Below are 16333 nucleotides of genomic sequence, written 5' to 3'. Positions count from 1 at the left end.
GTAAATGATGCCACTAAGAAGCACTCAAGATAAAGGAATGTTATGCTAAATAATGACATACATAATTTGGCAACAACAAGGGAGGATGATGTGCCCTCTTTGAGACATGGAAGTTGTGCACTGGTGACCCTTCCAGACCTGACCATGTGTGTCTTCCTTCTTATGATCCTGCTCTGAGTCCTATACTATAATCGTAAGTATAGTACTTTCCCTGAGTCTGTGAGTTGTTCCTGCAAATTATCAAACCCAGAGGAGAAGGAAGAGCCATCAGGTAAATGTGAGGGTGTTGTGTGGACTTGCAATTTTGTGGCTGCTGTATGCTTATTTGGCAGTCTGAAGGATGGTGTCCTTTTAACTTGTGAGATATGCCCTAGCTCCAAGTGACTAAGGTTAGAGAGAAAGTGTGCCACCTTGGCAGCTGGTGTCAGCAATTATTAAGAAGTGGAAAAGCAGGGACTGGATCAATCTCCACATTTTGGGCATTGGATTCATGCTAATTCTTATCCACAAATATATAATTGAGTCCAGAAATAACCCCCTACAGCTATGGTCAATTGATTTTCAGTAAGGGTACCAAATCCATTCAGTGGAGAAAGACCAGTGTCTTCAACAAATGATGTTGTGACAACTGGATATCTATATGCAAAAGAATGAAGTTGTACCCTTATCTCACAATATATACAAAAATTAACTCAAAATGGATCTAAGACATAAATGTCATAGCTAAAACTCTTAGAAAAAGAAGAAAACATACGGGTAAATCTTTGTGACCTTTGATTTGGCAATGGATTCTTAGATATGATACCAAAAGCACAAGCCACAAAAGAAAAAAATTGCTAAATTGGACTCCTTCAAAATTATAACCTTTTGTACATAAAGGACACTATTAAGAAAGTGAAAAGACAACCCACAGAATAGGAGAAAATATTTGGAAATCATATATCTAATAAGAATGGAGTATCCAGAATATATAAACAATTCTTAAAACTCAACAACCAAGAAATGAACAACCCAATTTAAAAAATGGGCAAAAGGCTTGAACAGACATTTTTTCAAAGACATATAAATGTCCAATAAGTACACTGAACAGATGCTCCAGGTCATTAGTAATTACAGAAATGCAAATCAAAAGTACAATGATATACCACTTCACACCCACTACGATGGCAATAATGATAATAATAAACATAAAATAAAAAGCGTTGGAGAGGATGTGGAGAAATTGCAAGTCTTATACATTGCTAGTGGGAATATAAAATGGTGCAGCTGCTGTGGAAAACAGCTGGGTGGTTCCTCATAAAGTTAAACACAGAATTATCACATGGCCCAGCAGTCTGCCTATCATGGATTGCGTTGTGTCCCCCAAAACTATGTGTATCAATTTGGCTGGGCCATGATTCCCAGTATTGTGTGATTGTCCACAATTTTATCATCTGATGTGATGTGTTGTAAATCCTATGTCTATGATGCTGATGAGATGGGATTAGTAGCAGTTATGTTAATGAGGCAGGGTTCAATCTACAGGATTAAGTTGTGTCTTGAGTCAATGTCTTTTGAGATATGAAAGAGAGAAGCGAGCAGAGAGACATGGGGACCTCATACAACCAAGAAACAAGAGCCAGGAGAATAGCGTATCCTTTGGACCCGGGGTCCCTGAGCTGAGAAACTCCTCGACTGAGGAAGATTGATGACAAGGACTTTCCTCCAGAGCCAATAGAGAGAAACCCTTCCACTGGATCTGGCACTCTGAATTTGTACTTCCAGCCTACTAGACTGTGAGAGAATAAACTTCTTTTTGTTAAAGACATCCACTTGTGGAATTTCTGTTATAGCAGCACTAGATAACTAAGACACCCTCCCACTCAAGTACATATCCAAAAAAATTGAAAACAAGTATTCAAAAAATGCTTGTACACAAATGCTTGTGCCCACATTATTTAGAGTAGCAAAAAAGAGAAAACAACCAACTGATGAATAGATAAACTGTGGCATATCCATAAATCATAAAAAGGAATCAAGCACTGATACATGTTATAACATAGATGAATGTTGAAAACATTATGCTAAGTGAAAGAAGCCAGACACAAAAGAACACAGATTGTATGATTCCACTTATATGAAACATCCAGAACGGGTAAATCCATCTAGACAGAACACTGATTACTGGTTTCCACAACTGGGGTGTGGAGGGGGGAGAATAAGAAATGACTGTTTAACAGATATGAGATTTCTTTTGCGGGGGATGAAAATGTTTAGAACTAGATAGGTGTGATGGCTGCACAACATTATGAATGTACTAAATGCCACCAAATTGTACACTGTAAAATAGTTAGTTTTATGTTATGTGAATTTTATCTCAACTTAAAAAAAAAAAGAATACTATTCCTTTCCTCCCTGTCTAAAAGCCAAACCCTCTTATTCTGAGCCAAGCAGAACTCATATATTCATTAACAATAGTAATAATAAGTTACTATTTGATGAGCTCTTACAATGTGTTGTGAAATATGATACATGCTCTTCACTCACCATATTATTTACACTTCACAATAATAATGCTTTGCATATAGTAGGTGTTAAGCAAGTGTTTGTGGTTTCAATGAACAACCCTATAACCAAGGCACATGTGAGGCAACCAAGGTTGAAAGAGATTAAGCAACTTGCCCCAGGTCTCCTAGCTAGTAAGAGACAGAATTCAAACTCTAAGATTTCTAGGACAAAAATACCGCTTTTGGCTTCAGCTCTAACCTGACATTAGGGATAAAACATCAGCTGCTATTCCTAGCAACACGTTAAAAAAAGGTCCTTAATATTACTTTTTATATATTGAAACGCAAACCTGTTAATTCGGTTATAATGGAAAAAGGCATGGCCTTTAGTATGAAGCAGCCTTAATTCTATCTCCATTATTTACTATATGTGCAACTTTTAAATTTCATTTAATCTTTTTGAAATCCAGGTCCCTTATTTGCTGAAAGACTGTAAAATGAGGATGACAGGATGAACTGGTGGATACAGAATTGGAAGTCAAGGCTGCCTTACTCTTCTGATTTTTAAATAATAGAAAATGACGCAAAATATTAAGAAAACACTGCAGAGCCCAAATAACACATATCTGCAGGCTGCATGTGGTCTGTGAGTCACCAGTTTTGACCTCTGTATTAGTTGAGAGGAGTTAAGATAGTGTGGTGGTTAAGAGCATGGACCATAGAGCCAGGCTGTTTGGGTTGTTAATCCAAGCTCAACCACTTACTAGCTCTGTGACTTTAGGCAAGCTATTTAATCTGAACCTCAGTTTACTTGTCTGTGTAATGAGCAAAATAGTAGTACATACCTCATAAGGTTGTTGTAAGGATTAAGTAGGCAGTGTGTGTGTGTGTGTGTGTGTGTGTGCGCGCTTAGTCACTTAGAAAGTGTCTGCCATGCAGCAAGCAAATATGTTAAATAAAATACAAAACAAACTCTAAGCTCCTTTCAGCTATAAATATTACGTTATTCAATAAGAACTTATAAGAAAGCTGATCATTTGCACTGATTCTAACTTGGTCTTCACCTCAGTTTGATCATCTATGCCTAAGCTTACACATCTGCACATTGGAAATAATAATGGTACCTGCCTTACGTGGTTATTGTAAGGATTGAATGAGTTAATATACATAGAGTTAATACATCTAAAGTACTTAGAACAGTGCCTGGTACAGAGTAAGCACTATATAAGTGTTACACATTATTTTAATTACTAACTTTTTTAAAAGATTTCTTTCAAAGCTCATGCTAGTGTACTGAAAAACTTCTATTTAATAGTGGTTACAATATAGCATTGATCCTAGGAACTAAGTCCATACCATAATAATGGTGTTGAACTTTTGACTCTTCAATCACTCACTCAAAAAGCTGAAGTGGTAAGGTTTGAGAATATAAACCCTTCCAGTCATTGGGAAGCTTTGAGGCTTAGTGAGCCTCAATACCAGATTTAGATTTAAAAAAGCCTAAATTTGTGTTTATGAAAGCAACTCACTGAATTAATTTTTAAAATATCTTTCTGTATTTTCCATAATATTTCTAAGAAGGCGGGGAGAAAAAATCAAATTCTGAGTTGAGTTATAGAAGAAAGTTCTATTTTGGACGAGATGGTTATCTCCTGCCTCCTTAGTTAATCCCAATCTACCTGGGGTAGACTACTGCTTTGTCAGTTCTGTAAGGGAAGAAATTATAAGTGGATTCAGATTCTAGGATGGATAAGTGGCACACCAACCATAATTTGCAAGGTGAATAGAGTCTGGTATGAAGAAATAAAGGGGTCTTGGAAGGACCTGGGAGTGAGGAGATATCCAGTGGGACAAGTAGGAGTCCTACTGTGAGGGGACTGAAAATATGCTAAACTCCCACACTGAATAAATAGGGAACACTGAAGGATGCAAGTTTAAGAGCAATAGCAGTGGAATTCTAGTGTTGAAGTAACAATAAATATTAGTGGAATATCCAGTGGGAGGAGATGGAAATTCTTCAATATGACAGGATGGGGCAAGATAAGAAAAAATAGGAGTCTTGGCATGAGAGGACGGAATATAATATGAAAACTCCATCGTGAATCAATAAGAACACTCTAAAGCCATTAGTGATAAGGACCAGGGACTAGAGGAAATCCAAGTGGGGAAAAAATAGGGGAGGGTCTTGGGGTTTGTATCAGGAAATATTGTAGAATTCTCAGTTTGAAGGAACAAGATATACTGGGCAAACCATTTAATAGAGAAGGAATGGGGTGTTCCCCACTGTAATAGGACAGAGTACAAGAGGAGATGCCAGATTTATAAAACGGGTGGTCTAATAAGAGGGAAAAAAATGAGGTCCCCACTGGCAGGGGTAGGAAATAATATTAGAAATCCCAGTGGGAAAATGATGGGGTCCCCCAGTTTGAGAAGATAGGGGATAAGTATAATCCCATAGAGAAGGAAAAAGAAATAATATCTAGGAACCCCAGAGGAAGGGGATTGAAAAATGTGGGGCTAACAGTGGAAGAGGACTGTAGGAGGTGGGAAGTGGGTTCCCCAGGAGACAGAAAGGATAACAAGGGCCCTTTGAAGGGGTATGACAGAGATTGTTGGAACCCTTGTGGAAGGGTGTTATGGATTAAATTGTTTCCCCCAAAACATGTGTTGTAAATTATAACCCTTATACCTATGGTTATAACTCCACTTAAGAATGAGTTTTCTATGTTACATTAATGAGGCAGTATTAGTGTAGGGTGTGTGTTAAGTCAATCTCTTTTGAGATATAAAAGAGACAAGCAAGCAAGCATAAATGGAGGGGAGGATACATGCCACATGATCACCAAGGAACCAAGGAATAGTAACAGAAAAGAGACAAGGACCTTGCCCCAGAGCCAACACAGAGAGAGAGCTTTCCCCTAGATCCGAGCCCTGGATTTGGACTTCTAGCCTCCAAAAATGTGAGAAAATAAATTTCTGTTTGTTAAAGCCACCCACTTGTGGTATTCCTGTTACAGCAGCACTAGATAACTAAGACAATTTGGTACCAGAGAGTGCGATGCTGCTCTAACAAATACCTAAAATCCAGAAGTGATTTTGGAATTGGGTAATGGGTGGAGGCTAGAAGAGTTTTAAGGTGCCTAACAGCAAAAGCCTATATTGCCTTGAAAAGACTGTTGGTAGAATTATGGATGCCAAAGGTAATTCTGGTGAGGACTCAGAAGGAAGTGAGCTCTGTAGAGAAAGTCTCTATTGTCTTAGAGAATACATATGGCACCACCAACAGAATGTTTCTAGATATGTGGAATTTACACGGGTTTATAGTAGGCTTTAACAGAAAATGACGAACATGTGATTAGACAATGGAGGAAGGGGAATGCTTTTTATGCAGTGGCAAATAACTTGTCTGAATTATGTTCAAATGTTTGGTGGAAGGTAGAATTTGTAAGTGATAAACTCAGATATTTGGCCGAGGAGATTTCTAAGGAAGATCTTAAAGGGGCCACATGGTTTCTCTTTGCCACTTTTAGTAAAATGCGAGAAGACAGGGATAGACTAAAAAATAAACTGTGCAAAATGAAACCAGAACGTAAAGATTTCAAAAATTCTGTTGTACAAACTAAGGACACATCCTAGAATTTTCACCAATGATGTGACTATACAATCTTTTGTTAAAGACATTAAGCCTGTGACTGATGGATCTAACCAACTACCACAGCAGAATACACATTGGCTTAGACTGAGCGGGGGCAGGCACAGGACGAAAGGAAGAAAATTGTGTGCCCTTTGGAATTCTCTGGGCAGGAAACAGGCCAAAGGAGCTACATCTGTTGTCCTTCAAGAAAAGAAAAGGACCATCCCTGCAGCAGCTCAGAGATCAGCAGAACTGTTCCAAGGAGCACAGGAAGCAGGGTTGCCATGGTTTCAAAGAGTGGAACCCTGGTCTCCTAGGTCTCAAAAGGTGGAGCCATAGCCTCCTAGGTTTCAAAGTGTGGAGTCATGCTTCCTGGGTTTCAAAGTGTGGAGCCACAGTGTCATGGATTGAAATATGTCCTGCAAAAAATGTGTGAATCAATTTGGCTGGGCCATGATTCTTGGTGTTGTGTTATTTTCCTATATATTGTAAATCCTGCCTCAATGATATTAATGAGGGAGGATGAGCAGCAATTGTGTTAGTAAGGCAGGACTCAAACTACAAGATTGGATTATGCCTTGAGGCAATCTCTTGAGATATAAAAGAAAGAAGTGAGCAGAGAGACAGGGGGACCTCATACCACCAAGAAAGAGGTGCTAGGAACAGAGCACGTTCTTTGGACCCAGGGTCCCTGCACAGAGAGAGAACTCCTAGTCTGGGGGGAAGACTGATGAGAAGGCTGACAGAGAAAGAAAGCCTTCCCCTGGAGCTGACATCCTGAATTTGGACTTTTAGCCTACTTTACTGTGAGCAAATATACTTCTCTTTGTTAAAGCCATCCACTTGTGATATTTCTGTTATAGCAGCACTAGATGACTAAGACACATGGCCTCCTGTGTTTCAAAAAGTCAGATCTCACCAACTCAGTTCCGAATTGTGAGACTACCACAGAAGGTATAAGAGTACACTACTGTGTGAGAAGACAGTTAAAAGGCAGGATCATAACGTGACAAAAGTAGGGTCACTAGTATGAGGTATTAGGAAATGGTGTGGGGCCCCTAATGGGAAGAAGTCAGTGCTCTTCAAAGCAGGAAGGTAGAAGACTATGGTAAGCTCTAGTGTGAATAAATCAGGGCTGAAGTATGAGAGGACAGGATATATTAAAGGACTCCCACCCCACTGGAGAAGATGAGAAAATGGTGAAGCCTACAAAGAAAGAGAAGTGAGGGCTTCCCACTGTAAGAAAAGATGGCATCCCAGTGGGATAGGACAGGGTGTACTGCGGAATCCCAAATGGGAAAAGATGTGAAACTCTTCAGCCAGTGTGACAGGATTGGGGAAAAAAGGATGGATGCTCAGAACTGAAACCACTCCCGAAGCCCACTTTTCAGAAAAAGATTAGACAGGCCTATAAAACAAAAAATAACACACGTGAGGAACGTTCAGTCAAATATGAGACCAAATGGGCAACTCCTATCCAAAAGCAAGACAAGAAGGCGGGAAGGGAGAGACACTGGACAAATGGACACAGGGAACCCGGGTGGAAAGGGGGAGTGTGCTGTCACATTTTAGGGATTGCAACCAATGTCACAAAAAAATATGTGCATAAATTTTTGAATGAGGAAAAAAAAAATAAAAAGGTTTATATAACAACAATGAAAAAAAGGATGGATCCCAGTGTGGGTAAAGAGGAGGTAGTAAGAGAGAACAGAAAATGTTTGGAGACTCCTATAGGAAAAAAAAAGGGGGGATGGCAAAATGGTGGGACTCCTAGTTGGATGCAAAGATGGGATAAGGACACAGGCTACATTGTTTCCTCAATTAGGTAGGGTGCCCCTCCCCCCCAGAATGAGAGCACAAGGAACAAGTGTTTGTCCTGTAGGAGAAAAGGGGGCCCTAGTGGGAAAGTCAGAAAATTACTGTGGGTAGAGCCAGGAAATAATGTGAGAAACCCTAGGTGGGAGGCGATGGCGACATGATGGGACCCTAATGGGAGGACGCAGGAAATATTGGGAGGCCAGAGGTTACAGGCGCGGAGCTCTCTGGGGGAGCAAAAGGAAAACCGCAGCATGATGGCTGAGAACACAGGGGGACACCAGTGTGAAGGGTAGGGCTGGCGATTATGCAGGAGCATAATTTCCCTTTTTTTTTTAAGTGCCCAGACCCACTTACCCAGGCAGAGCTCAAAGACGTAGGCATAGTAGGACCAGAGCACGACGAGGACGATAACGAGCACTGGCACCCAGGACAGTACTTGGCGGCAGCACCGCAGTGCCCCCGACAGAGCCATCTTCCAGCCCCGCCGCATCTTCGGCTCGAAGATCGATCGAGCAGGCCTGCTGGCGCTGGGTTGGAACTGCTAGGGCGGTGGCCGGGAGGCGGGTAGGTGCGCGGTGCGGCGCTCCACTGCCTAGCCTGGCGGGGACAGTCTTACCAAGCCGTTGCCACTTGTGGGGTTTGTACGGTAGAGTGCGCCCTGCCTGGCACAATAGGCATGAGTCATGGCGAGTAGGAACTGGCTTTGTTGGAGCAGAAGGTGATCCGCCCAGCAGTCGAGGCTGGGCGCTCGTAGAGGGAGTGCAGTCCCTCCCCTTTCCGCTCCCCTTCACCCTCTTTCCTACAACATTAGATGTAAAGCGCAAGAAATTTGAGTCCACCGATCTGCTCTTACTGCACTGCGTTTCCCCTTTATCTCCTCTCGGCCTGTTTCTGTCTCGCTCTTGTTCTCTAGCCCTCTCTCTCTTACAAACAAACACACGTACGCACACACGCAGGAATACACAGACACACAGTGTGAAAGATGCAGACCATAGGATCTCATGACTTAAAAGTCATCCAGCCTCATCTTTCCATTGCTACTTGACAATGTGCTTAACACTTAGTGCCGCGGTCATTGCTGTGTAAGTCTAGTGACAGGGCGCTTCCTCCTTCCCTTTCTCTTTCCCTCCCTTATGAATTAGCCTAGTCCATTTTCAGAATAAATACATTGCTACAGAGAAACTAATAGAATAAATAAATACATTGCAATCTGGAGGGCATTCTACTGAGTGAAATTAGGGGCAAAAGGACAAATATTGTATGAGACCACTATTATAAGAACTCAGGAAAAGGTTTAAACACAGAAGAAAACATTCTTTGATGGTTATGAGGGTGGGGAGGGAGGGACAGGGGAATTCACTAACTAAATAGTAGACAAGAAGTATTTCAGGTGAAGGGAAGGACAGCACACAACACCAGGGAGGTCAGTATAAGTGGACTAATCCAAAAGCTAAGAAGTTTCCTGAATACAACCAAACACTTCGAGGGACAGCGTAGCAGGGGTTGGGGGCTGGGGACCATGGTTTCGGGGGGCATCTAGGTCAACAGGCATAACAAAGTTTATTAAGAAAATGTTCTGCATCCCACTTTGGTGAGTGGTATCTGGTGTCTTAAAAGCTTGTGAGTGGCCATCTAAGATGCATCAATTGGTCTGAACCCACCTGGGGCAAAGGAGAATGAACACCAAAGACACAAGGAAAATATTAGCACAAGAGACAACAGAGCCACATAAACCAGATACTTCATCAGCCTAAACCAGAAGAACTTGATGGTGCCCGGCTACCATCAATTACCGCCCTGACAGGGAACACAACAGAGAGTCCCTGACAGAGTGGCAGAAAACTCTGGAGCAGTTCTCAAATTCTAGTAAAAAGACCAGACTTAATGGGCTGACTGACACTGAAGGAACCCCGGATGCTATGACCCCTAGACAATCTGTCAACCCAGAACTAAAGCCATTTCTGAAGCCCACTCCAGACAAAGATTAGACTGGATTACAAAATGTAAAATGATACTCTTGAAGAGTATACTCCTTAGTTCAAACAGATACACAAGACCAAATTGGCTGCTCCTGTCCAGAGACGGGATGAGAAGGCAGGAAGGGACAGGAACTGATCGAATGGACACAAGAAACCCGGGGTGGAAAGGGGCAGTGTGCTGTCACATTCAGGTATTGCAGCTAATGTCACATAACAATATGTGTATGAATTTTTGTATGAGAAATTCACTTTAGCTGTAACCTTTCACCTACAGCACAATTTAAAAAGAAGGAAAAAAAAGATCAAACTTAAAGGGAAGTGTTAAAAGCATAAATTAAAAATCTGAATTAAAAAAATGAATAAATATGTTGCTACAGAGAAACTGATAGGGAAGACATTGATTCTTTGAGGGTTCAGGGAAAACTGCAAAGATTGTGATATTTAAGCTAAGCTTTAAAAATAAACAAGGGTTTACCAGGCAAATGAGAGAAAAAGGACCTTTTAGACAGAGGAAACAGCATTTGCAATGGCATAGAGTAATGAAAGTCAAAAGTGTTTGAAGAAGAGCTAATGTGGCTTGAGGACAGCATGTGTGAAGAGGAGATGCTGGAAGTAAGACTGAGAAGATAGGCTGAGGCCAGGGTCTGAACGCCCTTACATACCATGCCAGGGTGTGTGGACATAATCCTGTAAAGCATATTTTGAAGAGCCATCAAAGGTTTGAGGAAAATGGAGTGACATTATCAGAGATGTATTTTTGTAAAGTAATTGACAGGATTATGGAGAGGATGATTGACTGGTAGCTGTGTAGGGGCAAGGATCTCAACAAGGTTGCTCTCTGTTCTTTATTCACAGTTATATAAGCAGTGACTTTCCTGAAGTGATAAGAGCTTTGTTGTTGTTGTTTCAGATTAAGTTAACTTCATGGTTGATCTGTTCCCATAGTAATGCTATAATAAGTTGCAATATTGATTTTAGTAGTCTGATTATTTGAGTTCTAAGTGTCTGACATGGGTGCTTAAATTTGCCATTATTCATAAAATCTGGGCTCTTGGAACATATCCCTTGGGAACACCTAATGTATACTATTTATATTAAGTAACCCTGAGGAGACAGTGGTTAAATGTGAAAGGGCAAATCTGAGCTGGGTTTTGAACAATGAGTTCAATAAGTTCAGTAAGAAGAGGCGGGGATAGGGATTAAGGGGAAAGGGACTCCAGGCAAAAAGGATATGTTTAGTGGTAAAGATTGTGAAACATCACAGCATTTTTAGAACACTGCAAGTAATTTGGTCTTGTTTGAGGATATTACAGTAGTCTGATGAGAAGTAGTAAAAGCTTGGCCCTAAAACAAGATAAGTGGGAAGGGAGAATCGGTAACAGATGTAAGAGTGTTTTGCAGAGAGAATCAACAGAACTTGTTGACCAATTGGCAGGTGAGGAACTGGATAAGTCAAAACTAACCACCAGATTTCTATCCTCAATGCCCGGATGAACAGTGTTGCCAATCTCCATGATAGGGACTATGATGAGAAGAACAGGTTTAGAGGATGGGGGAAGGTGACAACTTTAATTTTTGGACATGACAAATTTTGTCTAAATACTCCCTTTCTAAGGTGGCCCGGCACCAATCAAGTAGTCTGGGACAGGGCTCTCTGATAGAGGTTCATTTCCAGAACAGCATGGAGGGCCAAGAGCCAGAGAGGCAAACCAAGGCCAAGCCTCTATGGCAGGAGTTGGCAAGTTATGCCCATGGGCCAAATATAGCCCACTGCCTGTTTTTGTAAATAAAATTTTACTGGAACACAGCAATGTCCATTCATTTAGTATAGTCTATGACTGCTTTTGTACTACTGTGATGGTGAAGATTGCGTGCCAGCTTGGCTGGGCCATGATTCTCAGTATTTGTATGTGATCACCCCCATAAAGGGATCTGCTATGAGTAGCTAATCAGTTGAAAGGAAGTTCCCTTGGGTGTGTGGCCTGCATCCAAATATAAGCAGACATTCTGGCTTTTGATTCTCTGGATCCTACAGCTGGATCCTGTTCACCTGACCTCCCATACTTGGGACTTGAGTTAGCAGCTTACCTGACGAACTTGAGATTCTTTGATCTTTGCAGCCTGTGAGCAAGAGCCCTGCTCTCCAACTTGCTGATCTTGGGTTCGCCAGCCCCTGGGGCTATGTGAATCAGGAAAAGCCTCTATCCTGATCCACAGACTTGGGATGTTCCAGCCTTTACAACTGTGTGATCTGTTTCCTTGATATAAATCTCTCTATATATGTATTCATATGCTTTACTGGTTTTGCCTCTCTAGAGAACCCAGCCTAAGACATTCAGTACTGCGAGTGATTCTAGAGAAACAAAATTGTAAGGATGGGTTTTCCAAATTGGTTCTCAAGTCTAGTTAGTCTTAAAGATGTTGATGACTCTGCTTCTAGCAGTAAAGAAAAAAAAACGAAAACAAACCCACTGCCATCGAGTTGATTCCAACTCATAGCAACCCTATAGGACAGAGTAGAACTGCCCCATAGAGTTTTCAAGGAGCACCTGGTGGATTCAAACTGCCAACCTTTTGGTTAGCAGCTGTAGCACTTAACCACTATGCCACCAGGTTTCCCAGGAGTAAAGAGGGCACTGCTAATCCATGGGATGAGGTGGTGATGCAAGTATGAAAAATATCATCACCAGTAGATCAGGTACTGGTGAAAGGCGAGACTCTGGGTGAACACATGTGTAATATCTTTCTTCAGTTTTGTCAGTATGAGAAGTATAAGAAAGCTGATTGGCTGGTCCTACTTTCACCAGACAAACTGGTGAAAGAAAGAGGTGCACTCAGGGCTTCAGCATCAAAGCTCAAGTGCCACATAAAAGACCTAAAGTTTACACTTGTGCTTTAAAGGGAAGCCTTATTTCTTGTAGTAACAGAGCTGATATTACTGAAAACAAAACCCAGAGTCTTATTGTAGGAGTGGCTGAATTACAATGCCAGCTCAATTGCCAGTCTCGAGAGGCATCTAAAGTTCAAGTGAGGGCATTGATTGGGAAGAAATGGGATCCTGAATCTTGGGATGGGGCCATATGGGCAGATAATCAGGAAGCTAGAGACACTGAGCCCCTAAATTCCATTGAATCACTCCTATCAACAGAACCTCTCCTCTCTGAAGAGATTACTTCATGTCTGTCTGCTACACCACCCTGCCCAGAAAAACCATCAGCCCCTCCATCCCCATGTAATGAGATTAGCCCTAGCCCTGCTGCCTCTAAAGAGCCCTGGCCTGAGTCATTGCCTGGGGCATCACCTGAGGCAGATGCTTTACAAAACAATGCTGAATGTTCTCAAAATAATTCCACACTACAGATTCTGGCCTATAAAAAAAAGGTGAAGTAAAAAGTGTGACCCAGGAAGAGGTATGCTACACTTCAAAAGACTGCCTGACTTTTGTAATATGCACACACGGAAACCTGGGGAATATGTGTGGGAATGGCTACTAAGGGTGTGGAATAATGGTGCAAGGAACATAAAGATGGATCAGCCTGAGTTTATTGATATGGGTCCACTAAGCACAGATTCTTCATTCAATGTTTTAGCTCAAGAAGTTAGAAAAGGATCTAATAGTTTATTTTATTGGGTTGCTGAAGCATGGATTACGTGATGGCCTACACTAAATCAAGTTCAATACCAGACCTGTCTTGGTATACTGTAGAAGAAGGTATCTAAAGGCTTAGGGAAATTGGCATACTAGAGTGGATTTATCAGGTTAGACCCACAGACCCAAACATGGAGTGCCCAGAGGACATACCTTTTACCACAACTATGAGAAACATTTTGTGAAGGGAGCTCCAGCATATGTGAAGACTGCTGTGATTGCTATTTTATGTAAATCAGAATTAAGACACCATTGTAGTTAGGTGTCTTAATTCTTAACTGAAATAAGACACTTAACTACAATGGGACTGATTGGACCCTATAGTAGTAGGGCCCAAGTGGCTGTACTCAATTGACAAAGATAAGGTGGGTGTGGTTACGGTAATGGACAGCAGAGCCAAAGGAGTAATCAGAATAGTCTGACTTGTATGGACTTATGGTATTGCTCCTTGGGCCATACGATCCAGCTTCTCCAATGGTGCTTGAAGTGTCAGTGGCAGATAGAGATGCTGTTTGGAGCCTTTGGCAGGCCCCTATTGGTGAATCACAGCACAGACCCTTAGGATTTTGGAGCAAAGTCCTGCCATCCTCTGCTGATAACTACCCTCTTTTTGAGAAACAGCTTTTGATTTGTTACTGGGCCTTAGTACAGACTGAACACTTAACCATGGGACACTAACTCACCATGTGGCCTGAGCTGCCCATCATGAGCTGGGTGTTGTCTGAACCACTGAGTCATAAGGTTGAACATGCACATCAGCACCCTATCATTAAATGGAAGTGGTATATACGAGATCGGCCCTGAGCAGGACCTGAAGGCACAAGTAAGTTGCATGAGGAAGTGGCCCAAATGCCTATGGTCTCCACTTACATCACATTACCTTCCATCTCCCAGTCTGCATCTATGGCCTCATGGGGAGTTCCTTATGATCAGTTAACTGAAGAAGAGAAAACTTGTACCTAGTTTACGGATGGTTCTGCAAGATATGCATGCACCACTCGATAGTGGACAGAGGTGGCACTACAGACCCTTTCTGGGACCTCCCTGAAGGACAATGGGTAAAGAGAAATCCTCCCAATGGGCAAAACTTCGAGCAGTGCACCTCGTTGTTCACTTTGATTGGAAGGAGAAATGGCCAGATCTGTGATTGTATACTGATTCATGGACTCTGGCCAGTGGTTTGGCTGGATGGTCAGGGACATGGAAGGAACAAGATTGGAAAATTGGAGACATGGAGGTATTGGGGAGAGGTATGTCAAAGAAGGCTAGAGACAGGAATTGAAGCTGAGCCACAGAGTCAGATACACAGAGCCAGGGTGATAAAAAGATGAGAAAAAAAAAATGAGAGCAAGCACAAATGCAAGCAAGTTGGGATCAATGTCAGTATGCAGTGGGAAGGATGCGTGATTGGAGTAGTGGGAAAGGTCGGAATGACAGTGTGTGTTTAGAGGTGGTGAGGGACGTCTGAGGTGATTGTTAGAATTCCTATTAGCATTAGCAGCTTGGTTTTATGAATCAGCTGAAGTGTGATACTTAGGTGGGTCAGTCGGATTTTAAAGAATAATGGCAGAACAGACATTCCTTTCCTGGATTGGGGAGCACTGTTCCTAGGTTTGTCTGAAGGAAAATTCTGACATATTCCGGAGTGTTTTGTGGTAGTAGGCAAGTTCCCATGACCACTTTTCTAGCTTTCACCCATCCAATTGCACCAAATATTAGAACTGATTAGTATCAGTGGAAGTCTAACACTTGCTTTATCATGTATTCTGGTTTTCATATAGAGTTTCCCAGGCAGTTGGAGAGGCATGGGATGGCTTTAATGAGTAGGGCTAGCAGGGAGTGGTGGAAGAGAGATAGAACTATATGGGTGGGAAGCAATTGGAAATTAAAAGGCTTACGTGGTCTTCAATAGCCACAGGTGTTTTTGGCAGGGTTAGTTAATGCCGATGTGTCTGAAAAGGAGCAAGGCAGCATACCCTACTTACGTATCCCCTGGTTAATACACTGGAGCCCTGGTGGCGCAGCTTGGCTGCTAACCAAAAGGTCTGCAGTATGAGTCCACCAGATGCTCCTTGGAAACCCTATGGAGCAGTCTGCTCTGTCCTATAGGGTCACTATGAGTTGGAATCAACTTGATGGCAACGATTTTTTAAAAAAATTTTTTCCGGTTAATACACTGTCTGCATAATATCAGCACACTATCTTGTAGATCTTCTTGAGTGACCTGTAACTCTTCTGGGTACTGTGTGGACTTCTAGGATTGTGGAATTGCTCAGCGGTAGGGGATAAAAGCCATAGGTGTAGATCTGTGTTTTGGGTTAAATACTGTAGTGAATTGTTATAAACAAAGTCTGTATGGTAAAGTACGAGAACTAGTCATATTGTTTGAGGAGGTATGACAGTTCAGGTACACTTTTAGAACTTGATTAAAGCATGATCATTGCTTTACCTGTTGGTCTGTAGGTATTAGATGATGTATAAGCGGATCTGCATATGGAGGACTCTAAATTGTGCTTTTCAGAACCAGAATATTAAATGTGGGCCTTGGTCAAATTTCAGGTCGTTATGAAGTTCATGGAGATGGAACGCTTATTTGATAAAGTGACAGTGGTAGTTGTGAATGGGAGTCCAGGAAAGGGGATAAAATATACCATTTTAGTAAAGACTTAAGTCCAATGAAATGGTATTCCATGGAGAATTTGGATGTTAGGATAAGATAGAGTAATACTTTGGACGTTCCAGGCCTGTCCTCGGTCTGAGACCACGG

The 16333-nt window shown here is 41.8% G+C and overlaps 1 protein-coding gene across 2 annotated transcripts in view; it reads right to left on the bottom strand.

Annotated features, from left to right (window-relative positions):
- Positions 1-8584, bottom strand: part of ZDHHC15 (zinc finger DHHC-type palmitoyltransferase 15) — a 227303-nt gene extending 218719 nt beyond the window's left edge. For both annotated transcript variants that reach the window (XM_049873316.1, XM_049873317.1), the window contains exon 1: positions 8293-8584. In XM_049873316.1, the coding sequence (XP_049729273.1) occupies positions 8293-8428 (136 nt within the window). In that variant the 5' untranslated portion in view covers positions 8429-8584. The remainder of the gene's footprint in view (positions 1-8292) is intronic.
- Between the last annotated feature and the right edge of the window lie 7749 nt (positions 8585-16333).

Source organism: Elephas maximus, chromosome X, assembly GCF_024166365.1.
Source record: "Elephas maximus indicus isolate mEleMax1 chromosome X, mEleMax1 primary haplotype, whole genome shotgun sequence".
NCBI lineage: Eukaryota > Metazoa > Chordata > Mammalia > Proboscidea > Elephantidae > Elephas > Elephas maximus.
This window is presented reverse-complemented; position numbering and strand designations above follow the sequence as displayed.